Below are 26,784 nucleotides of genomic sequence, written 5' to 3' on the forward strand. Positions count from 1 at the left end.
GGGGAAGATTGCTTCACAGCATTTTGAATCAGGACTCAAGTGAGATAGGACTTAATTGTGTTACTCTGTTGAATGCCTTTTCTTTAGAATAGCATTGTATAGCTAAGAAGTAAACAACCACCTATAATGCATTCAAACAGCCCATTAATCTCACTTACAGATGTAGCAGGCATCATTGTCTAGTGGGATACATTGACTAGTGGGATACATTTTCATTCTCTGCACAAACACTGCAATGGAGAAACGCTATGATATACTGAGTTATAACAAAATATGTTGTGTTTTCTGGAAAAGAATGTCCCACTACATCTGTATTATCACAAACGACAAATATGTCTACCTAAAACTACTTATGTTGTAATTTGCTACGAAAATGTATTCTATGTGATTTTGGGCAATGGATGGAACTGAAGCCCCAAGTCTGTGAATAAAGATCAACAGTTTAACCATGAAATTACACCAATTCCCAAGTCTCTTTTAAATCCAGTAATCAATGTCTTTTTCTTTTTTAGTTAGGTCCTGCTAATGATAACAAAAGGTAGATACAGATGTAGCCGTCTTAGCTGTTCCCTTTTGGGCATACAGCAGTACTCTGCAGCAACATTACCATTGAATCCTATGTTAGCCAAGACATTTCCGAGGCATTTCTGGCTATATTGAGGTATCACGGAGACCAGGGAGAGCTGCTACATCTGTATATCGCCTCTTGCCATTTTACTAGCAGAACATTCGTTACATGTACTTTCTTTCACTTACCATTTTCACCTGGTGGGATTACAGTGTCCACAGACATCATGAGATAAATGCCTGCAATCAACGGCTGCCTGGAAGAAAAAAAAACAGCAGCTTTATTCATCTTAAACCTTAATGAAAAAAAATGTAAGATAGGGCTCATACTCTCACTGTAGATATTGTGACGTCACTCAGGGAACAATATGTTGCAGCCAACATGTGTATTAACCAGTCAGTATTTTGGGAACCAAGCACTATTATTCGATTAATCCTAAAGGATTGAGTGGACTGCAATAGTACTGATCGGGGCACTATTGCATGGAAACTCCCATTGAAACCTTTAAGGGTCGTCCTTTTCCTCCTCCCATTCTGGAAGCAAATGATGTCACAGAGTCCAAAGGTTAATTAAACGATTAGCTGTTTGCCAAAAAGCATCTTATAACACAGCTGTGTAGAAATGGGCTAATCACAGAGGTGCGCAAACTGGGGGGCAGGAGATTTTTCTGGGGGAGAGCGGGCGGTTGCAGAGGCCCCACGCTTTTCCCCAAGGCATTTAAATTAAATGCCAGGGGATCGCGTGAGGCCTTTGCAACGCTATACTTACCGAGGTTCAGGCGCTCTGTGACGCGTCGCCATGGCAACGTGGCGTCAAATGACGCCGTGGGGTCATGTGAAGTGATGTCACACGCGGCAAATGATGCCGCAGGTCACGTGACGTCACACGCGTCACGCCGCAGGTCACATGACCCCGCAGCGTAATATGACGCAGGTCTAAGGTAGGGAGGGGGGGGCGCGAGCATCCACGCAGGGAAGACAGGGGGGTGCAGCAGCAAAAGTTTGCCCTTCCCTGGGATAATGTGTCAAAATTCAAGCAAATGTTTTACTAGCAACATTTTTCTAGTTTGGCTGTGTATTTTTATATTGTTTTGTTACATTGATATTAACACTGTAGTAATGCGGTTTATTCATTCTTATGATCATAAGAAGTCCATCTGTGATCATTATTTTGTCCTCTATTTTTTTTTTAAGACTTCAAGTCTTTTTGTAGTCGAGAGATTTGTTGGTTTATAATTTCAATACACAGACTTATAAATGACTGTTAGGTTCTCTTTTAGATGCGAAACACGAGTGAAATAGCTGATATACTTACTTTTCTAGTGTCATCTGTATAGTTACTCCACTGCAATCCTTATGTTTATCTACAAAGACAAAATATGGGAAAAGTAGCAGCAAAGCATTAATATCACAAGATCAATTACTTGTTGCTACTGTTTAAACTGAAGTAAAAAATGGCCAACTTTTGTGCACAGGGGGAAAAAAACCTCAGATCTGTAAAGTATTTGCCAGCTTTGTAGTCATGCTGGGTCTGATTTATATTTTAAGAAGACTTCTCACTTTCATATATTACACTTTGAAATATCGGTTCAAACGACACTGTTTCACACTGAAGTTGATCAATAATGCTGAATGGAATGTTACCAAACAGTGCAGAACGATAAAGACGTTCCAGGTTAGCTGCTGTTGAGAGCATAAGGTCTCCTTCTTTGATCACTTGCATATGTATTGATCATAAGCTTTGAGTTGCAACTTGTGTCAGTCCTGTCTCTAAACGAACATAGTAACGTGGTTTATTAACGTGGTATCTGTTTTAGGCCGCGCTTATAGTGACGGCGACGTGACCGACGACGTCACTCGTCGCCGTAGCAAAAGTTATATTTTAAGTTTAGGCGACGTCGCTGGCTACAAGGCCAGTGATGTCCCAAAAGGGGGAGGGAAGAGGCATGTAAAATCTCCTGATTGGCCGCAAGGGGAGACCATCACCGAAAAAAAACAAATATCAGTTACTACCAGATTTTTGGTAGCACTGTCGCTCCGTCCCTTTGTCGCGTGCACTATAAGCGCCGACGACGGCGACAATGCATTTGTTTTGACGCGATGATTGCGACGCCGTCACTATAAGTGCAGCCTTACTCTGGTCTTATTTTTGGCTCTAAATGATTAATTGTAAAGTCACATGTCGTGCATTACAAACAACAAAACAAATGTCCCTCTTCAAATAAATGTACAGTATCGCAGTGTTGTCTTTTTGCAACATCACACACTTAGTTTAACACATTTACTCAGTAACTTAGGCTGCGTCCATAGAGGGGGGGAGCAGTGCTGAACAGCGCTGACGCTGAGGCTCGCGATCGGGAGGCGGGGGGAGGCGGGGCAGTGATGTCGCTGGGCCAATCGGCCGCGAGGCAATTACGTCAACATCACGGCGCTGACGTCACGGCGCCGTGACATTGACGCTGCTTCGCGCTGATTGGATGTTTTCAGCCGACAGCGCGCTGAAAAACAGCTTGGCTGTCGGCTGAAAAATCCAACTCCTCAGCACGCCTGCAGACGCTCGCGTGAGCCCCCTCTAAAGACATCTTCATTGAGGATGCCGGGGCTCAGCGCGGAGCGTCCACATGGCTCAGCGCGGCTTGTCCTTCTATGGACGTGGCCTTACAAGTAAAATAGAAAATAGAACTCTTTCAAGCCATCATTTCGTAACATTATGTTTTCATGTAAGGGAAAGTAACCCCTTTGACGCCTTTGGCAGTGAAATATTAACCGGACTCCAAAATAAAAAATTGCATTCCTTCTGTTGACCACTTTATGAATTGAAATGACATGTATATTTTAACAAAAAACTGCCTCTCTGTTCACAGCCCCTTCTGTTGGAGATCTTTATAGGAGCGCTGAGCACTGGGAAGGTTGCAGTTGGGGTTAGATATTGGGTTCCAAATCGAAATGATACTATCCCCAGCTTCAAAAGTCTCATCACATTTTTATTGCTGCAGTCTTCTGCTTTTAGCAAGGTGTTCAATTTTGGATCCATGTTCATACTTTTGAAAGCTTAGTGGTCTTAGAATTACCATTTACTCAAAATATACAAGACAGTGGCAGATATAACAGATATCTTAAAAAAAGGATGGACATCTTTTTAGAAAGGAAAGATATAAAGGGATATACCAAATAACTAAACATGGGAAGAACGTTGATTCAAGGAGTAATTTGGAGTCAGGAAGGATTTTTTTTCCCCTTATGAGATTAGCTGATATTTCACTGGGGTTTTTGGTCATCTTCCTCTGGATCAAAATACTGTAAGTACAAATATAGGATTAAGTATCTCATCTAAAATTTAGCATAGGTTGAACTCGACGGACAAATATGTATTTTTTCAACCTCATCTACTATGTAACTATGTCATATTTAACCCCTTCAGTGACAGCGAGTCCTGCCACCTCCGTGGCCACAGGCCATCCAGCACTGATGAATCATACGACTGCTCTTTCGAGCGATCACGTAATCCCCTCCAGGTTCGCCGTAGCAGAAGTGGCCATGATGTACAAGTATGTCATAATGGTCTCGGGTGGCATTTTTCATGATGTACGCTGTATGTTCATTTGCAGAAATCATGATTTTTGTATACTCACTTGCAAGTGCATTAAAAACAACCAGGTATATTTTAAAGCTGCAGACAAAGCAATATCCTACGTATTTTGTTTTTAAAATAATTCAGTTCTATACTATGAGAAAATAGTTGTAGCATTTTTTTTTAACTCTGAATTACATTTTAATTTATTATGATGTAATGAGCCTTTTTTGTTTGTATAGCAACCATTTACAACGTCATATCCCCTTCCTCTTCTGAAACAGGCTCTGGCACATCCCTTTTTGAGCTCTGCCCTCTCTCTAGCAGTGCACAAACTCAAATGTATCTAGTGACTGTCTGGTCACATGATCTTCCCCACAGAACCTTGTCGTATTAATATGCATATGCGTTCCATACTCCTTTGCAGCCATTTAGTGAACCCCCGAGCCTAATCTTCTGCGATCGATCCCAGGAGAACGGATCGATCGGCAACTTAGCTAATTACTTATTATGTGGATTGTATTGTATACATATTTGTAAACGGTTGTTATAGAAACAAAAATGCTTATTACATTATAATACATTAAAAATGTCAGATTTATTTTTTTAATGCTACAATTATTTTCTCATAGTACAGAACTGATTTATTTAAAAGAAACACAAGTAGGATATTGCTTGGTCTGCTGCTTTAACACAGATTGCAACCTTATTTGAATTTAATTTTCCTAGCTATTTTTTTGTTTCAATATTTTTTTTATTATTTTACTTAAATAAATTATCTTACTTACATGTACAATTTTGATAAAGGAACAATATTTATATATCTATCTTAGTAAAAACAATTATCTTCATAACAATTTTTCTTTACTATTTTCTGTATGTTGCATATCAATTTAATTATTATATATAAATCTCTTCAGATTTTTTATTTCAAATTATTCTTATTTTTTAACATAGAAAAGATAAAGAAAAATGATAGATAAAGATGGGGCCAGAGAGGAAAGGAATGGGAAGGGGAGGGAGTGAATGCTTAAGGGCTAAAAGGTAAAAGAGACCGGGGATAACAATCAACCATGATCAGGATTCTACCTTAAAAACCGGAGGCCACAGTTCCCATATTTTATAGAATTTATCTCATTTTTGATTAAGTTGAGCTGAAAGTTTTTCCATTAATTTAACTTCATTCACTCTTTTAATTATTGTATGTTTCGATGGTACATTTATATTCTTCCACGCCGCTGCTATAGAGCAACGGGCTGCTGTAAGAACAATATAGATCATTTTTCTCATCGTATTAGATACCTCTTCAATAGGCTTTGCTAATAAATACGTTAGTGGGTCTATAGTGATTCTTGTATCTGTAATTTCCTGTAACATATTCTGGATCTTTGTCCAAAACTTTTGAATCTGTGGACATGACCATCATACATGTACCGTATCTCCTCTCAGTGAGCTTTTAAAGTGAGCTTTTTAAGTGAGAAGTTATAGTTAGACTATAGTTTGACTAGAGGTGACTGGGGACTGCATCTTTCTGTAAACTCTTTTACTCACGACAACAAACGGTAAGCTATTCAGATCACACTATGATCCCATGCTTGCTAACCTACATATTTTAACCCCCCACCCCTTAACAACTTATTTCACTGCAGCCTCTCCCAAAACTGACTGCACAATACACTGAAACCCTGAACTGACTCTAGCATTGCAATGCACCAAAACATTTGGCAAGGACCAGGCACACCCCTGCTGTTTAGTCTGCACACACTCACTTTGTTCACAACAGCTCCTTGCAGCACTGCCTACCTCTGGCATAATGAACCTGCTATGTATCGTAACTTTTTTCTTTCTCCTGGCCTCATGGAGATGTTACTCCCTCTATCCACTACAAACTCCTCCATCCTGGCCCACACCCAACATCACCATACACCCTGGACTACTCAAAAGCCTTGCACTATCTACTGAATGTTGGTGGAGAACTCTAAAAACCAGCACACCAACCACTGCTCACTCAAATGGCAAACAACACAAATCTACAACTTGCAAACAACTAACCAAATTTCTACTCATACTATTACTCTCTTTAGCAGGTGATATTGAACCTAACCCAGGTCCTCCCATTTCAGCTCTGTCCCATGCCCCTGAGAATTCCACCTTTAAATTCCAAAAGGGGCTATCTGTCGCCCATATAAACATCCGGAGCCTGCTGCCCAAACTGGACGAACTAAGGGCACGGTGCCTTATGCATAAACCCAAAGCCATCGTTCTTACAGAAACATGGCTATCCCCTAAAACCCCTGATGCAAATATTGCCCTTCAGGGATACTCCATTTTTAGGAGAGATAGGTCAAAGAGAGGAGGAGGGGTGTTATTTTATATTGCAGACACATTGCAATTTACACTGTTAAATTGCCCACCAAGCCCACCCTCTTTTGAAATTCTAGTTGGCAAAATCTGCCTCCCCTTTTCTAAGCCCATCTTGCTTGCTGGCATCTACCGCCCCCCTAATGCCCCTCTGCAATCCTTGACTGATATCACCCAATTTCTTGGCTCCATTTCCTCTCTGAATGAGAAGAGTGAGCTGCTAGTTCTTGGGGATTTCATCTTCAATTGGCTTGACCCTAAAAACCACAAAATCCAGATACAACTGAAGTCACTTAACCTATCACAACTCATTTCCCAACCCACACGGATAAACCTGAAATCGCATAACCATTCCTTGCTAGATTGGATTCTCTCCTCAAACCCCAGCAGAATCCAATCCTCTGGCATCCTTCCTGATATTTTCAGTGACCAAGCAATAGTGTACGGTGTAAGGAAAATTAAACCGCCCCATTCAAGCCCTAAAGTTCTCCTCACTAGAACATTTAAAAACTTTAACCCACAACAGTTTCTGGATGACCTTACCAACTGCCCATGGCACAGAATCGATTTAATTCCCGACCCTGATTCTGCGCTCGACTATTTCCAATCCGAGTTTTTAAACTCTGCGATACCCAGGCTCCACTACGCAAAATAAGGGTACGGGGGGCCTACCTTCCATGGGTTACAACTGACCTTATAGCACTCTACCAGTTCAGGGATGCCTTGGGGAAAAGCTACAAAGTAACTGGCACTACCAAGGATCTCAATCACTACAGATGCATGCGGAACATGTGCACAAGCAAACAAGGCATGCAAAAGCACAATATTACTCTGACAATCTCCACCAGAATACATCAAACCCAGCTAACTTCTGGAAGGTTATCAACCATATATTCCAGCCTCCTAACCATCAACAACCAAGTATTATCACTAAGGGGGATATTACTCTGACAAACCCCACTGACATTGCAAATGCATTCAATGATTACTTTGTGGGGTGTGCCACTAACTTATTAGCGAAACGCAGCACAAACCCCAAACATGAATCCCATCCTGGGAGTATCCCTACAGTCCCACCCCCTCCCAACACTGCCCACAATTTTCAATTTGGCCCAGTATCTGAAGAGGAGATTATACAAGCGCTCCTCAAACTAAAACTAAGCAGCCAATGTGGACCCGACTTACTACAATCTAGGTTCCTACGACTTGGTGCCCCAGCCATTGCTAACCAATTGCGTCCATAGTCAACTCTATCCTGTCTGCAGGCCATATCCCTAAGACCTGGAAAATTGCCAGAGTTGTCCCAATCTTCAAAAGTGGGGACAAAAACACTGTCTCAAACTACAGGCCAATCTCACTTCTCCCAATTCTATCCAAAGTCATGGAAAAATGTGTCCACTCCCAATTAAGCGATTTCTACACCAAGACAAATTTCCCTAGCCAATTCCAATCTGGGTTTCGTCCCAAACACTCCACCGTAAGTACCCTGCTAAAAGTTTGCAATGAAATCCAGTGTGGAATGGAACGGGGACAACTCACTGGTGCAGTATTCCTAGATTTTGCAAAGGCTTTTGACACAGTTGATCATGTTATCCTGCTTAACAAACTCCAGAGCTCTGGAATAGGGAAGCATGCTTTAAACTGGTTTCAGTCCTACCTATCAGGAAGATCCCAACATGTGTCCATCTCATGCTCTAACTCCAACCCCCTGGATATCACCTATGGTGTCCCGCAAGGCTCTGTTCTGGGGCCCCTACTCTTCTCAGTGTTCATTAATGATCTTCCCACAGCTTGTAAGGAAGCCTCAATACACATGTATGCAGACAACACAATCCTATATGCACACAGCCATAGCCTCTCTGACCTTCAACACATACTTCAGTCTGACTTTTTGAGACTCGAAAACTGGATTTCCCAAAACAAACTGTTTTTAAACACTGACAAGACTGTCACAATGGTATTTGGGACCAAGACTAAATTTTTAAAGCTTCCAGTGACTGAGTTCCTGATCAGAACCAACTCTAACACCACCCTAACCCCTGTCACTAGTTTTAAATACCTGGGCTTATGGTTTGACTCCCACTTAACATTCGGGATGCACATTGATACCCTGACAACCAAGACCTATGCCAAACTAGGGGTAATTTACAGGAACAAATCCTCCCTAAGTCACCTGGTCAGAAAGCGTATCGCACAGCAGATGCTAATGCCAATTATTGACTATGGAGACATAGTATATGGCTCGGCACCTCAAACCCACCTTAGCAAACTTGACACCCTCTACAATTCAATTTGTCGTTTTGTTCTCCAATGCAACTACAACACACATCACTGCGATATGCTCAAAGAACTAGATTGGTCATCACTAGAGTCTAGGCGCAAAGTTCACCTTTCCTGTCTTACCTTTAAATTCTCTATGGGCAAGCTACCCAGCTATCTGAACAAGCTCCTCACCCCTACCACATACAGCACTTATCACCTGAGATCAGACTCCAAAAGACTGTTCATGGTCCCAAGGCTCAACAAAGTATCCGGACGTTCCTCCTTCTCCTACCGTGCACCCCAAAACTGGAACAACCTACCAGAGACTCTCACATCCAGCACCAGTTTAAGTTCTTTCAAATCTAAGGCCGTCTCACATTTTAATCTGGTCTGTAACTGTTTCATACGCCCATAATAGATATTTTCTTTAACTGTGCACGCAATGTCTTGTATATAATGTATACCCTGTTCATTTATGTAACTGTATTTGTAACCAAGTATTATTTGTTTTACTCTGTGCCCAGGACATACTTGAAAACGAGAGGTAACTCTCAATGTATTACTTCCTGGTAAAATATTTTATAAATAAATAAATAAATAATAAATCTCAAGCCACATCTTCTCTAGCATAAATCTGATGTGCTGTAACGATTCGGGAGTCACGCCGCCCTCGGCGTGCTCTCCACTCACCTGCAGCTCCGCCGGGTCGTCTCGCGGCACGCAGGCAGCCTTCCTCCAGGACGCCGATCGCAGCTCCACGTGGGCGCGCGCGCACGCCAATGCTCCTCTTCTAGTGTTGGTCCTGCGGGTATGCCCGGTCACGCGCCCGCAAGCGCAGCTACACGGAGGCGCGGCCACACGGAGGCGCACCAACCCCTTAAAGGCACAGCACCTCAAACCATTGCTACAATCCAATGCAGCCTTACTAATGGGCTTTATTGCGCCTCCCCTGGGACTCATGCTAGACCCATCCCTGCCGTAGCCTGGCCCTTCCACACACCCCCACCTTGCTGTGCTGCCATTGGACCCTCTCTCCCATATATACCCTACAGTTTCACTAACTCATCGGCTGAGCATAGAACCAGTTGTTCTCATCACTCTCTGCCTCCCTAGTCCTATCCTGTCCTGTCTCGTTTTGCAGTCTTCCTCGTGTACCAAACCGGTTTCCTCTACGACCCTCCGCACCTCTGGCATCCCGAACTTGGCTTACGGAAATACGACTCTCCGCACCTCTGGCACCCCGAACCCGGCAAACGGTAAACGATTACGTCTCTCTCTCTAACCCCGGACTTGGCTAACAGCACCCTCTACCATCCGTACCCCTCCTGCCCCGACTCGGACTCCCAGACCATTCTACACTCAAGACGTGCCCTCGTGGCTGTGGGTGGCATTATATCCTATCCCACCTCAGCACCGCGGTCCCGCCTCGTTTGTGGTGAGCTCGTCCTGACGTGCATGGGGAGATCTGGCTCAGCCTACTTGGGAATAGGTATCATTGAAATACAATTTTGTATATATTTTCCTTCGTTATAGTGCAAGTTGAAGTTTTAGCTGCCGATTCCCAGATATCCTCCCAGGTTTCCCTATCTATTTCTACTTTGAGATCTTCAGCCCATTTTAACATATAATTATGATTCTGAGGAGTTGTTGCTAGAATTAATTTCTCATATATTCTCGAGATCAACCCCTTTTGATATACACTTTTTTTACAAAGTCGTTGAAATTTTGTTAAATCTGGAAATTTCTCTTTCTGTGATAATTTCAACAAATAATGTCTAATTTAAAGAAAACTAAAAACTGGAATATTATGTGTTTGATATTTTATTTGTATCTCCTTAAAGGTCATTGGTTTCCCTTTTACTACCAAGTCATTTACCATTGTAATATGTAGCTCTCTGAATTGTTTGAATGTATTTTTTGCGCATCCTGGTTTAAACTCAGGATTATTAAATATAGACGTTAATAACGATGGAGTTGAATTTAGTGAATATTTTTTTTTGTTTTTAGACCAAGTTTCCCATGTACATCTCCTCAATCCTAATTTAAACTTCTCCACGTGTCTTTCCTCTTTTAACCCAGTCCATAGGACTGACGTCAGTGAAAGTGGACTCACATAAATTGACTCAATCTCCAGCCACTTGTTTCAATTGGGCCACCTGATAGGATTTGATGACGTCTGGGACTCCCATGCCCCTGCCTCCTCTGTGAGCTAACATTACCGACCTTGCCACTCTTGGTCTTTTTTCTTTCCAAATAAATTGGAAAATTCTATTTTGGATATTTTTAAGTTCATTTAATGGGACTTTTATTGGGATTGCCTGAAAAAAATATAATAGTTGGGCAAAATAGTCATTTTTACTGAGGCAATTCTGCCTAGCCAAGATATCTGGAAGCTATTCCATCTTTGAAGATCTGTTTTAATTTTTTCAAATAGGGGTGGATAGTTGCTTTTGTATAAATCTTGAAATGATTTTGCTATATTAATTCCTAAATATTTATTATGTTTAGAATTCCATTTATATTTAAAATTTCTTTGTAAATGTGACATCTCAGGTATTGTCAAATTTTAATTTAAAGCTCCTGACTTGTCATTGATTTTATATCCAGAAACTTTTCCAAATTAGTTTAGTTGATGTTGAAGATTAGGTATGGAGATTAATGGATTAGATAACAACAATATTATATCATCTGCAAAAAGAGATATTTAATAATTTATATCTCCTATCTGAATTCCTTTAATATTTATATCTTCTCTAATTGTAGACGCTAGGGGCTCAATTGATAATGCAAAGAGAAGCGGGGACAGGGGGCAACCCTGTCTGGTCCCATTATTTATTTCATTGGGGACCGAGTCTCCTCCCGGAAGTTTAACATAGGCAGTTGGTGATCTATAAAGAAAATTATAATTTTTATTGTAATTTAATGCTGACTTAAAAATGCCCAAAGCAGAGTGTTCCCACAGCAACTCTCACAGTTTAACTTTCTCTATTCAAATAGGCAGCACAGAGCTACAAAGTGCCTATGTACCAATGGGCACAAACTTTTTTTTTGCAATATTGGTGCAGGGATATATCATTTTCAATTGCGTTTGTGTGTACCTATGTACTGTACTAAGCAGAAATGTCTATCTGCGCCAGCAGTCAAACATTAATATGAAGTTACATAGTAGAGGAGTTTGAAATAAAGACCTTTATCCACAAAGTCCAACCTATGCTAAATTTAGAGGACTGATACTTATCTTATATTTGTATTTTCAGTATATTGATTCAGAGGCAGGCAAACAAAAAAACCAGTGAAACATTATCCAATGATGTCTCATAAGTGGAAAAATTAATTCCTTCCTGATTTCACATATTGGCAAACAGATTTCTCACTGGATCAACATCCTTCAACATCCTTCCAATGTGTACTTATTTGGTATATACCTGTATACATTTAGTTTCTAAAAAATATGCCCAACACTTTTTTTTTTTTAAAAGATATCTACTGTATCTGCCATCACAGTCTCATTGGATAATGAATTCCACATTGTAACTGCCCTTACTGTAAAGAACATTTCCCCTTGTTGCTGCTAAAATTTCCTTTCCTCCAACCTTAAGGGATGACCCAGTGTCATTTGTACTGCTCGAGGTAAAATTATTTGAAAGCTCCTTGTATTGACCCTGAATATATTTGTATATAGTTATTATATCCCATTGTAGAAGCCTCTTTTCTAATGTAAACAAATCTAAATTAGCTAGTCATAAATCGATTTTCCGTCCCCTCAATAATTTGGTGGCTCTCCTATGCACTTTTTCTAGTTCCATAATGTCTTTTTTATGGAGTGGTACAGTACCTAAAATTGTACTCCATATTCAAGTTGTGGTCTTACTAATGTTTTATAGAGGGGAATAATTATACTTTCTTTCCTTCTATCCATTGCCCGTTTAATTTAAGATAAGAACTTATATGCCTTTGCAGCTACTGCATGACTTTGGGCACTATTGCTAAGCCTGCTTTCTACAAGAACTCATAAATCCTTATTCATCACGGATTTACCTAATTTTGCTCCATTTAATTTGTACGTCATCTGCTTATTCTTGTTTCCCAAATGCATAACCTTACATGTATCTGTATTAAACCTCATCTACCATTTATCTGCCCAAGTTTCAAGTCTATCCTAGTCCTTCCGGATAGAAATTAAATCCTGCTCTGATTCTACTACCTTACACAATTCAGTGTTATCAGCAAAGATGGAGACTTTGCTCTCTATGCCAAAGCTCAAGGTCATTAATAAACAAGTTAAAAAACAGGTCCCTGTACTAATCCTTGAGGTACTACACTCACAACTTTAGTCCAACCTGAAAAGGTTCAATTTACGACAACTCTCTGCTGTCTATCCTTCAACCAGTTTTCAATCCAGATGCAAATATTTTTACTGCCTCAAAGAAACTAATATGGTTAGTTTGCACGACCTACCCTTCATAAATTCATACTAACTATTACTAATAACTTTGCTATCCATTAGTAATTGTCCTATACTAAACCTTCAAGTAGCTTCACAACCGGGGAATTACAGACCTGTAAGCCTGACATCAATAGTGGGGATCTAGCTCCATTTTTAAATATAGGCACCACGTCTGCTTTACGCCAATATTGTGCTACTAAGCCTCTGGAAATTGAGTCCTTGAATTTTAAATGTAATGGTTTGACCATTACTGAACTTAGCTCTTTAAGAATTCTTGGATGTACAGATGCAGCGGCTGTTATCCGATCATTTCTCGAAATGGTTTGAGATTTCCCAGAGATTCTTTCAAAATTTGTCTCGGCAGACGAATGGCCCATTGGATTAACATAGCAGGGGTACCTGCTGTGTTAATCCTACCGGGATCTGCCTGTCTGTAAGAGACGTGCAGTAAGAGATAGGCTGAATCAGTCACTAACTGCATGCCTCTCACAGGTGATCGTGGGGTTTTATTTAATTTAAAACATTACAGTAATGTAGCAGGGGGTCTCCAGAGCTGAACTGCATTGATTTCAAGTCCAGGGATCCCCTACTTCCCGAGATACAGGTGCCGTTATGGGGTGCCGGTATCCCCGCCATGTTAAAATCCTGTGGGTCACGTGGCCGTGGGATCTAAATAAAGCTAAGGGATACTGGCACCCCATAACGGGGCCTGTATCTCGGGAAGTAGGGGTCGATGAGGCTGAAATCAACTTTGTTCAGCTCAGGAGACCCCTGCTCACAAACACTATAAATAAAAATAAAATGTAAGCAGCTTCATTACCTGAAGGGGTTAAGGTACAATACTGTAGCAGGTTTATTGGGGGTAGAGGTTGAGTGAAGGGGGTACTTGGCCCTTCACTCACCCCCTCTACCCCCAATAAACAATACAATATGTACTACCCACTCACTAATTCACAACCCACCCACCCCGTGTCCCCACATAAAAATATGTTTTATTTCTGCACAGGATTGATACCAGAGGCCAGTGGGGTCCTCGGGTGGTCCCCATAAGTGATCGGGGGTCCCAGCTGGCCTGCGGTATCAATCAAGTGCATAAAAAAATGCAATGGATTCAAATAAATACACCCATCCCCAATACATACAATACAGTAATGGGCAAAATTACTATTATCCAGATATGGTTAATAGTGCATTTGCCCATTTAAAATAAAACATAAATCAGCAGCATAAAGTAAATTAAACTGGCACTTACCCCTGCCAGGATGAAGGCTGTCTTCATCGTCATGACCGTCTTTGTCCACTGTGGGCATCAACAGCACAATAAAAAAAAATTTGACTGGCATGGTGGCACTCCCAAGCCCAGTGGGCATGAGCTGCCATTATGCTAAGCAACATGCATCCTGACAATCTTCAAAACAATCCCCTAATAAAAAACACATTCAATTTGAATCTTAAAAATGCCACCAAAAAAAATTGACTGCCATGGTGGCACTCCCATGCACAGTGGGCATGAGCTGCCACTATGCCATGCAATGGTGCAACTGCAAAAAATAAAAACATGCATAAAATAAAAACAACAATGTAATTCCTGAAAAATAAAGGCCAAAACACCAATTGAATGGCAAGGTGGCACACCCATGCCCCGTGTGCATGAGATGCCACTATGCCATGCAATGGGGAACCTTTAAAAAAAAAAATACAACATAAAAAAAAAACAAAATCCATCTTTTTCTTACTTTTTGATGTCTTCACCCACCAACTCAGACAGCAACTCCAGGTCCACGATGCAATGATCCTCAACAGCCACAGTCCACAGGTCAAATCTTTAAGTCTTTTCTTCATCTGTAATTTGTAAACCATTTTAGGGTCTTCATCATCTTCATCTGTTTTCCTTCTGTTAATCCAATAGTGAAGTGTTGCTCCATCAGCTCTGTGGCGTCAAATGAGACTACATAGGCTTTTATACGGCCTGTGATGTCACATTTGAGAGGGAATGGTTCCCACGTCTCTGATTGGCTGGGATAACCATGTGCCCTTTTTGTTTTTGAGGTGACATTTTCAAAAGGGAGTAAAGCCAGCCAATCAGAAAGGCTCAGCTTCCTTTCCCTTTAAGATGATATCACAGAACCCAGAATGCCTTGCATCACATGATTTACTAGAACCAATAGGATTGGGGGTCATCCTGTGGTCATCCATGGTCATCCAGAATTCTGATTCTGACATTAAGAATGTAAAAGTCTGTCTTTTCCTTTCCGTCCCTAGCGGTTTATTTAGCCACATCTGTTTATAGACGTATAATATAGTATAGTGTGAGGTTTGCATGGATTTATGGTCAACCTAATTTTTGGCGTGGTCTACACAAGATGGCACTCTGTTTCAGCTGGAGTAGCTGTAACCACCCTAGAGGGCGCCTGCCCTAAGCCCTTTGCCTAAACCCCCCTATGCTAATAAATAAAATAAAGTATGAATTATTATTTAGCTCACAATTTGGTTTTTCATGTTTCATGTTTATATGGTTCAATAAATAAATTGATTTTGTTTTAATATTATAGTTTCCTGGTAGACCTCACGCTACATTGTAACATTTCTGGTACACCTCATGCTATATTAGCACCCTTGTTTCTTTCTTTTACATTTATTACCCAAGTGTATACACTGATAAGTGTGCTTTTCTAACAATGTTTTAAAGACTGCCCATTTATCTTCCCCAGTTTTTCCTGCAAATAGGTCATCATAATTTATTCCTGATAGATTAGTCCTCAGTTTATTAATATCTTCCTTTCTAAAATGTAAAGTCTTCGTTGAACCCATATAATATGGTCATTAACAATTTATTTCAAATGAGATCATGTTATGATCACTGTTTTCCAAATCTTCCCGGACTTTAAAATGTGTTATTACTTTTACCTTGTTTCATACAGTATTAGCAAATCCAGTATTGCCCCTCTCCTGGTTGGTTCCTCAATAATTTGGGTCATGGAATTGTCTTTTAGCACCCCCAAAAACATATATCCTTTAATTGTAATGCTAATCTTATTGTTCAAGTCTATGTCTGAATAATTAAAGTCACTCATTATGAAAACATGACCTAGTTTTGATGCCTTCTTCATTTGCAAAAGAATTTTGGCTTCCTCAATCCCACAGATATTTGGTGGTTTATAGCATATCCCTACAAACATTTTTTGTACTTTGACCTCCAGTGCTAATTTCTAGCCACAAGGTCTTGACATTTTCATCAATCCCTTCATAGACATCTGCCCTTATAATACAGTAAGTTTTAGATCTGTGCTATTGTTATCTTTTCTGCTCCTGCCTTTCTATTCCAATTTGATTTAGTCTTTAGAAATGTTCTAGTATTAGCTGTAGTTAATATGGATGCCTCCCCTGCTTGCCCCGCTCCCACTTCCACCCCTCTATCTCTATGAACCCTACCTATTTCCCCATTCATTCTGTCTAGTTTATAGCCTCTTTCTTGTCCCCGCCCCTCCTTCCCAGTTTAAAATCTCCTCCAACCATTTTCATGTCCTCTCCCCTAGCACAGAAGATAACCTGTTTGTTGAGGTGCAATCCATCCCTACCATAAATATAGCACCTCTCAGAAAAGGAACCCAGGTGCGCTAAAAAAAAAAAAAAAAAAACACGTCCTTTCTACACCAATTTTTTTTTTTTTACCTATGCATTAACCTTCCTAATCTCCAACTGTCTCCATGGGGTAGCGGATGACATTGGTAGTATGTCTGAAAATACTACCTTGGCGGTCCTTGTCTCAAGCTTGCGGCCTAGTTCCCTAAAATAATTTGTATGACCTGACATGTTTTTCAAACTTTGCCATTGGTGCCAACATGTATCAAGACCGCCGGGTCAGATAGCCCCTCCCAACAATCTAGAAAACAGAAAACCTCCAAACTACTATCTTAAGTTTAGAATCAATACAATTCTAATAAAGTTAATGAAACATACTGTGATATATAAATTAAAGTGATATATAAATTAAAGTGCAATATAACAAAAATACAAATGCAAAATACAACTACCCTTCTTTGGCTTCTAAGGTGCTGTTCCAGCAAGTAGACCTTTTCAAATTACCTTCCAACAATTGGTCTACCCGAGCCCTAGGGAGATAGCAAACTGTTCGGTTTGAGCGGTCACGACAACAGATTACCCGCTCTACCCTGCTCATAATGGAGTACCCTACCACCACAACCATTGTTCTCAGAGAACCCCTATCGTACTGTAGGAATTGAATATGCCACTCAATGCACATCTTGCCACATGTATGCACTTGGAGCAGCTGTTCCAAGGAGCATACCGCTGAGAAGTGTGAGCGGGTGGTCTATGTAGAGTCAGAGATTTCTGATCTGAAGAGGAAACTTGCACTATTGAGGGACATTGACAATCTTGAGAGGGGTTTAGTGCTCACTGAGCAGGCCCTTGCTTCGACTAGTGATGCAGATTGTGGCGCTGTTAGTGAGAAGCAGGTAAGTAGCTGGGTAAGTTAGAAGGGAAGGTAGGGGCAATAGGGAGAGGCAGGCCAGTTCTGAGCTGACCCATCCCAATAGATTTGCTGTGTTGAGTAAAGATATAGGGAGTGTCAGGGCAGAAATGGCAATTTGGGGGCGACTGATTCCTCTAGCAGCCAGGGGAATAGTTCTTCCAGCACAGGGGGACTCAGGATGCTCAGATACAAAGAAAGATTGTGGTGGTAGGGGACTCCATTATTAGGAAGGTAGATAGGGCAATCTGTTGCCGTGACCGCATGAACCTAACAGTTTGTTGTCTCCCGGGTGCTCGAGTTCGGCACATTGCGGATCGGGTAGACAGATTGTTGGGAGGGGCTGGGATTGACAAGTGGTTTTAGTACATGTTGGCACCAATGACGAAGTTAGAGAAAGATGGAGGGTCCTAAAATATGATTTCAAGGATCTAGGCCAAAAGCTTAAGGCAAGGACCTCCTAGGTAGTATTTTCTTAAATACTACCAGTGCCATGCGCTACCGCAGGGAGTCAGAGATTAGAGAGGTTAATGCATGGCTAAGAAAGTGGTGTAGGGTTTTTAGAGCCCTGGGACTCCTTTTCTGAGATGTGCCATCTTTATTCTAGGGACGGATTGCACCTCAATGAAGAGGGATCTTCTGTGCTAGGGGGAGAATGTTAAAAAGGTTGAAGGAGATTTTAAACTAGGATGGAGGGGGGAGGAGAATGAAACCGATAAACTAAATACAATAGATGAGCAAACAAGGGGTAATGAAGGTAGAATGGGGGCAAGTGCGAGTTTGACAAGCAGCGAGACACTAATAGTAAATACAGATAATGCTAGAAAACTTCTAAAGACTAAACCAAGTTAGCGCAGAAAGGAAAAAGGAGATAATAGTACAGGCTGAAAAAAAAACTGAAATGCATGCTTGCTAATGCAAGAAGCCTGACCGATAAAATGGGGGCGCTTGAATTAATAGCTACAAGCGAGCAGTATGATATCATAGGCATTACTGAAACATGGTGGGATGAAACTCATGACTGGACAGTTAATTTAGAGGGTTATCGAACAAAGGATCGAACAAATAGAAGGGGAGTTGGAGTATGCTTATGTTAAACCAGACCTAAAACTATTATAAGGGAAGATGTTTATAAGGGAATGATGAAAATGTAGAGATCTTGTGGATAGAAATTAGCAGTGGAGGTAAAAGTATAAAGAAAAGGTTTGTAGGGATATGCTATAAATCACCAAATATCAGTGAGATTGAGGAAGCTAAAATACTTTTGCAAATGGAGAAGGCATCAAAACTAGGTCATGTTTGCATAATGGGGGATTTTAATTATCCAGACAGACTGGAGCAACGAGATTAGCATTACAGCAAAAGGAAACAGTTTTTTGGGGTGTTTAAAGACAATTCCATGACCCAAATTATTGAGGAACCAACCAGGAGAGGGGCAATACTGGATTTGGTAATATCAAACAATGTAGAAGTAATAGCAAATATTCAAGTCCTGGAACATTTGGGTAACAGTGATCATAACATGGTCTCATTTGAAATGATCAAAAAAACAGATTACTTGGGTTCAACAAAGACCTTAAATTTTAGAAAAGCAGATTTTAATAAACTGAGGACTAATCTACAAGTAATACATTGGGATGATGCTTTTGCAGGGAAACATGTAGAAGAGAAATGGGCAGTCTTTAAAACATTGTTAGAAAAGCACACTTATCAGTGTATACCCTTGGGTAATAAGTATAAAAGAAATAAGTCAAAACCAATACGACCAAATAAACAGGAAGGGGAGGAAATGGAAAAGAAGAGGCAGGCATTTAGATTATTTAAGTCAGAAGGGACGGAGGCATCGTATCAGAATTGTACGGAATGTAACAAAATTTGTAAAAGGGCAATAAAATTAGCAAAAATGGACAATGAAAAAATGATTGCAATAGAAAGTAAGATCAACCCTAAAAAGTTCTTAAAGTACCTTGTTAACAAAAAAATGAGGAAAGAAAATATAGGACCCTTTCAGTGTGAGATGGGCAGGCATATTATTGGAAATAAGGAAAAAGCAGAGGTATTAAACAAATTCTGTGCCTCTGTGTTTACCAGGGAAGAATTCATTTCAATAGTAGTGCCAAAGGAGGAAGTCACAACCTCCATATTAATGAAAAATTGGTTAACTGAGGAAGAAGTTCACAGGCGGCTTGAAAAAATGAAAGTAAATAAGGCACCTGGCCCCGATGGCATACATCCAAGAGTTCTCAAGGAGTTAAGCTCAGTAATAGCCAAACCATTACATTTAATATTCAAGGACTCCATTTCCACAGGCTCAGTACCACAAGATTGGCGTAAAACAGATGTGGTGCCTATATTTAAAAAGGGAGCTGGATCACAACCGGGGAATTACAGACCTGTAAGCCTGACTTCAATAGTGGGGAAACTACTTGAAGGTTTAATACGGGATTATATTCAGGAATACCTAATGGAAAACCAATTAGTAATATTCAGCATGGATTTACAAAGGATAGATCATGCGAAACTAACCTTATTTGTTTCTTCGAGGAGTTAACTAGGAATTTAGACCAGGGTAATGCAGTTGATGTGGTCTACTTAGATTTTGCAAAGGCTTTTGATACGGTTCCACACAAGAGGTTGGTATACAAAATAAAGCAAATTGGACTCAGTAAAAATATATGCATCTGGATTGAAAACTGTTTGAAGGACAGACAACAGAGGGTTGTCATAAATGGAACTTTTTCAGGGTGGGCTAGGGTCGTGAGTGGAGTACCTCAGGGATCGGTACTGGGACCACTGCTTTTTAACTTGTTTATGAATGACCTTGAGGTTGGCATCGAGAGCAAAGTCTCCTCCTTTGCTGATGATACTAAATTGTGTGAGGTAGTAGAATCAGAGCAGGATGTAATTTCGCTCCAGAAGGACTTGGAAAGACTGGAAACTTGGGCAGATAAATAGCAGATGAGATTTAATACAGATAAATGTAAAGATTATGCATTTGGGAAGCAAGAATAAACAGGCGACTTACAAATTAAATGGAGATAAATTGGGGGAATCCTTGATGGAGAAGGAGTGCTTGTAGACAGCAGGCTTAGCAATAGTGCCCAAAGTCATGTAGTAGCTGCAAAGGCAAACAAGATCTTATCTTGCATTAAACGGGCAATGGATGGCAGGGAAGTAGACAGAGGATGAGACACGCACTCAATATCAATGGTAATAGAGGTGGGGTACTTAGCTGCTATTGTGACAGTAGCACCTAGACAAGGCACTCCAGCTAGGGAGACTTTCTTATTGAGACGTGAAGCATTCTGGATACATGCTTTAAATACCAGCAACGGTATGGGTCTTAATGAGCAACAGAATTTAAAATGCTTCCTTAATAGAAGGTAATTTTTTGTCTTTCTACAGGCATATTTGATCTTGCACCATCCATGGACTCTGCACTTACCTGTTGGGAAGATTATCCTTTTTGTGTTTTTTTCCCTGTTTTTCTTCCCCCCACTTTTTTTAGTAAGACCACACCTTGAATATGGAGTACAATTTTGGGCGCTATTCCTTAGAAAAGACCTTATGGAACTAGGGAGAGTGCAGAGAAGAGCCACCAACTTAATAAAGGGGATGGACATTCTAACTTATGAGGAGAGGCTAGCTAAATTCGATTTATTTACATTAGAAAACCGGCATCTAAGAAGGGATATGATAACTATATACAAATATATTCGGGGACAATACAGGGATCTTTAAAAATATCTATTCATCCCAAGGGCAGTACAAAGGACTCGGGGCCATCCCTTTAGGTTGGAGGAAAGGAGATTTCACCAGCAACAAAGGAAAGGGTTCTTTACAGTAAGGGCAGTTAAAATGTGGAATTCATTAACCATGGAGACTGTGATGGCAGATATAACGGATTTGTTAAAAAAAGTTGGACATCTTTTTAGAAAGGAAAGGTATACAGGGATATACCAAATAAGTATACATGGGAAGGATGTTGATCCAGGGAGTAATCCGATCAGGAAGGAATTTATTTTTCCCCTTCTGAGATATAATTGGATGATATGACACTGGGGGTTTTTCTTTGCCTTCATCTGGATCAATAAGTAAGTATAGATATAGGATTAACTATCTGCTGTCTAAATTAAGCATAGGTTGAACCTGATGGGCGTATGTCTTTTTTTCAACCTCATCTACTATGTAACCATGTCAGGAATCCGTTCAAACAACAAATTAAGTGTATATATTATATATATTATATTACTGTTCGCTCATTTGCATTTCCCGTTATAATGCAGTCCTCGGGGTCCATCCGATACGACCGCGTTATAACCGGGATCACGGTTTAATTTTTTTTTAAATGGCTGCCGCAATCACGGGTTCAGCGTTTGCCGGAGGGGGAGAGCTGGGATAACTCTCCCAGCTCTCCCTGAGCCCGGCGTCACAACGGCAGCCCCCCCCCCCCACGCAACACTACCCGAAGCAGCAGCTGATCTGTGCAGAGAAGGTGTGATTCTGCGTGGGGGGGGGACGAGCGGGCGAGGATCTCACGGAGTCAGGGCCGGGATGTCAGCTGTTTGTGTGAATCCCCGGCCAGGATCGGTTCCCTTCTGTGCTTCCCCCCAGCGGAGGTATAGGGAGGGAGGGAGGGGTGTGTGTGTGTGTGTGTGTGTGTGTGTGGTGATGTGCAGGAAGGAGGGATGTGGTAGGCAGGGGGGATGTTATGGGATGTGCAGGAGGGGTGATGTGCAGGTAGGAATGTGGTGTGATTGGCAGGGGGCGATGTGATGGGCAGGGGGGGTGTGCTGGGATGTGCAGGGGGGTGATGTGCAGGAAGGAGGAATGTGATGTGCAGGGGGGGGTGATGTGCAGACAGGGGATGTGATGTGCAGGCTGAGGGAGTGATGTGCAGGAAGGGGGGATGTGATGTGCAGGAAGGGGGGACGTGCAGGCAGGGGATGTGATGTGCATGAAGGGGGGATGTGATGTGCAGGCTGGGGGGAGTGATGGACAGGGGGGATGGGATGTGATGTGCAGGGGGGTGATGTGCAGGAAGGGCGGATGTGATGTGTAGAGGAGTATTGTGTGTGTCCGTCCGTTAGCAATAAAGCTTTAAAAAATGTTTACATTTTGCTTTAAAAAAACGGGTGCCACGCTCACACCGCGTTATAAGCGGATCTGCGTTTTAGCAGATCGTGCTATAACGGGGTTGATTGATATATATCTATATATATATATATATATATATATATAGTACGTTACCATCCAGCAGAGCAGCAGAACAGCAAAGAGAGACAGCACTCAGAGGTAAGTCAGCAAAATAATGTATTGAAACAGACACAAAAATCCGACGTTTCGATCCCCAGAGGGGATATAGGAGTCTTGACAAAGCGGTAACACGCGAAACGATCGTCGACTGGGCTTTTTTAAATTGTGGCATTGTCAGCTATACCTTACTTTACTAGTGGAGGATATGTACATACTGTACTATAAGGCTGCGATTTTGAGGGGAATGGCTCGGAACGCCATCGATATAGTCTCTTAGTTAACTTCTAAAACTTATTGTGAGGAGTAGGAGCGGGACTTATCCCCGTATGCAATACTGCTCAAACAGGGTGAACAGCTGGTATGTAGGGAGCATTAGATATCTGCTACTGCCACTGTTATATTAGCATAACTTTATATGCTGCTATCCGAAGATACCATTCATTCTTACTGTGATTACGGAGGCTCCAAGCATTGCTGATTACACAGCAAATTTTAGCTACATATATGCACAGGGAGATTTAAGCAGCATAGCTGCAGCTGATCCGCTCCCCATCTATGTAGCAAAGCTGTACTAACCCTGACTGAGAAGAAAATTTGAATCCTGAGCACTACAGCATACACTGCTGTTCCAGGTTACACTGAATAGAACTTAATGAGATATACGAATCGCAGATCCATACCACCTTACTCCTCTCCCTGGCCAGGGGGGAGTATAATTATTTATCTATACTTATATAAGCAACTAGACACTGCCACTCTCAGAGACCGACAATAGGGGTCCATTTAATGGTAGTGACCCGCTACTACTGGTATTTATCCAGATTTCTGACATATTGAGTCATGATGAATTTTTTAACCTCTTCCATGCACCATTTATTTTAATAGTTAATTCAATTAAAGACAATTTTAAAAATTGACATTTACCACTAGTGATAATAGAGTGCTACTTTCAACTGAGTTCTTTTTTCTTTCGGTTTATTGTCCATGCAATTCTCAGTCAAGCACCGTATCCATATTAATAAGTACTTACCTTCCAGTTGAGCAGAGGTTCATTTACCTTCCCTACCCCTTCCCTCCCTTTTCCCACGGTATGTATGACTTCCTGACTATACAGGCTAGGCTAATTAGCTTCATTAACTAGCAGCTGAACAGCCATTTCAAGGAGGATTAACTCTATGAGAGCTGCAAAGTCCCACAACTGCCCCATTCTAGCCCCTAGAGGGCAGTGATGGCATCAATATATATATATATATATATATATATATATTTTTTTTTTAAAACCATTGTATGTCCGTGTCTAGGGGCAATCTGATTGGTCCGTTGGTCCATCGGTCCGTGGGCCGGCCGCCCTCCCACGGCTCTCATTGGCTCCTCCCCCCCCTGTGTCCCACCCACACGGCTCTCATTGGCTTGTGTACCTCGCCTCCCCCCCGTGTCCCGCCCTCCACAGCTACACCGCGTGCCCCTCTGAGCGCAGTGCAGCCGCAGATTCTCCTCCTCACTGAGCACCCCTGCAACCCCCCAGCCGCACCTCACACCCGGCATCTGCCGCTGAAACCAACCAGCCACACCCGGGTCGCAACCTCCATCCGCACCCCCGCCGGATCAGCCCCTCACACCGCCGCCTCACACCCGCTTTACCACCCCCCTCGAACCGCACCATAAGCCCCTCTCACCGCCGCCTCACATACACCGCCACCGGCCCCCCGCATCACCTGTCCCTCACACCACCACTCGAAGCAGTCGCATCTCCGACTGCTATCACGCACGACCGTCGCCTCTCTTGGCTGGCTTGCTTAGCTAGGGGGGGTGGGACACACGCACAACCACCCGGCCACTCTCCTCTTCTCCTCCTCACCCCGCGGCCTGGCCCGCTGGATTCCCCCCCGACATCACCCAAAGCTCACCTCCCGCCGGCTCCACCCCCCCCTTCATCAGTTCCCCGCTACCATCCCTCTGCATAGGCGGGAGGGGGGTTGAGATGCTGCTGCTCCCAGCACCTCACAGACCTCAGGGGCGCCACAGCCACACCACCCTCTACCGCCTCCTTACCGCCCTCAGGCCCGCATGAAACAGCACACTTACCCTCCTGTTAGCCGTCACTGCACCCTCCTACCGCCTCCCTCATGGTCGATGCCGAGCACCATTACCTTGGCGCGCACTTCAACCTCGCCGCGCCCTTAACATGCCGGCGGGGGGAGCAGAGCAGTGGCGGCCGCAGCGGGACTGACTGTCCCCTGGGGCGGCCGGTGGCCCACCCCCCCTCTCCCCGTGCCTCCTACACACCCTGCCGCCTCCCCAAAGGTTCCTCTCCACGTGAGGTGGGGGGGATGCCCGCCCGCTATCTTCATGCCGCCTGAGGTGTGGGGGATGCCGGGACGCTAGCTATTTGCATGCTGCTGCCACGTGAGGTATGGGTGTGCGGGGGGGATGCCGGGCTGCCCTCTAGCTTCAGGCCGCCGCCTGCGGTATGGGGGGGGAGAGAATGTCACCCAATCACTAACTCACTCACCCACCCAATCACTAACTCACCCACCCAGTCACTAACTCACTCACTAACTCACCCACCCAGTCACTAACTCACTCACTAACTCACTCACTAACTCACCCACCCAGTCACTAACTCACTCACTAACTCACCCACCCAGTCACTAACTCACACACTAATTCACCCACCCAGTCACTAACTCACTCACCCACCCACCCAGTCACTAACTCACTCACCCACCCACCCAGTCACTAGCCCGCCCGCCCCAGTCACTCGCCCGCCCGCCCCCAGTCACTCGCCCGCCCCCCCCCCCCAGTCACTCGCCCGCCCCAGTCACTCGCCCGCCCGTGTCACTCGCCCGCCCCAGTCACTCGCCCGCCCCAGTCACTCGCCCGCCCCAGTCACTCGCCCGCCCCAGTCACTCGCCCGCCTCAGTCACTCGCCCGCCCCAGTCACTCGCCCGCCCCAGTCACTCGCCCGCCCACCCAAGTCAATAACTCACCCACAGAGAGAGGGCAATGGGCAGCGGAGATAGGGGGTGAGTGGAGAGAGAGGGGGAGCGGGACCATTCAATCCTTAAATAAGGTTATTTGATGACTTCTACTGTCACTAAATGATAGGGCTTAGCAGACATTAATTTAGGTTTTGGGCTCACATTTCAGGAATAAAATACAGAATAGAAAAAAAAAGAGAAAATCAATGAGCAGGGAAAAACTAGAGTGAGTTGACAACAGGCATCTTGGGATGCAGATATCTCAACAGACATATTAAAAATGTTTACAACAGTTGGATTTGTTTGAAAAACAGGAACCATCACCAAGATTTAAAATGATCATTCATAAGGATTAGAAATGCATACAATTTTTAGGTTAGAAATACCCCCGAAGATAAACTGCTGCTTGAAAAATTGATAATTTTTTCTGCATAATGCACTCTTTGATCATCTTAGAAATGATTTAAACAGACAGAGAAGCAAACAAATGTTAGGAGGGAACAAACGGATTTGCTCAAAAGAGTATTACAATGATCATGAAGATACACATATTCTGTATGGCACAATTGCTCATTCTTAACCTCAAAGTGTCAGAGCAATTGGCTTGGCGTATCTGACAATAATTTAGGGGCAAAAAGAATATGTGATACGAGCATTAATTATGTTTTCTAGATATATCCCATAAGATGGCTTAGATGTACAGAATTTTTTTTGTGCTGTTGAGAATAAGATTTGCACAGAACATCTGTAATGAGGATAGAACTTCAAATACATAGTAAAATACATGTCGATGTATTCCTGTATTGTTGTTTCTGTACAGAAGTTTTACTTTTATCACATCAGCAGT

General features: G+C 42.5%; 1 protein-coding gene across 1 annotated transcript in view; it reads right to left on the reverse strand.

Moving 5' to 3' along the window:
* PAM (peptidylglycine alpha-amidating monooxygenase) overlaps nucleotides 1-26,784 on the reverse strand; it is a 201,422-nt gene that overhangs the window by 113,493 nt on the left and 61,145 nt on the right. The window contains exons 9-10 of the mRNA XM_075599016.1: nucleotides 1,883-1,931; nucleotides 757-824 (exon numbers count right to left, since the gene is read on the reverse strand). Coding sequence (XP_075455131.1) covers nucleotides 757-824; nucleotides 1,883-1,931 — 117 coding nt within the window. The remainder of the gene's footprint in view (nucleotides 1-756; nucleotides 825-1,882; nucleotides 1,932-26,784) is intronic.

The sequence above is a fragment of the Ascaphus truei genome, chromosome 1 (assembly GCF_040206685.1).
Source record: "Ascaphus truei isolate aAscTru1 chromosome 1, aAscTru1.hap1, whole genome shotgun sequence".
NCBI classification, from domain to species: Eukaryota; Metazoa; Chordata; class Amphibia; order Anura; family Ascaphidae; genus Ascaphus; species Ascaphus truei.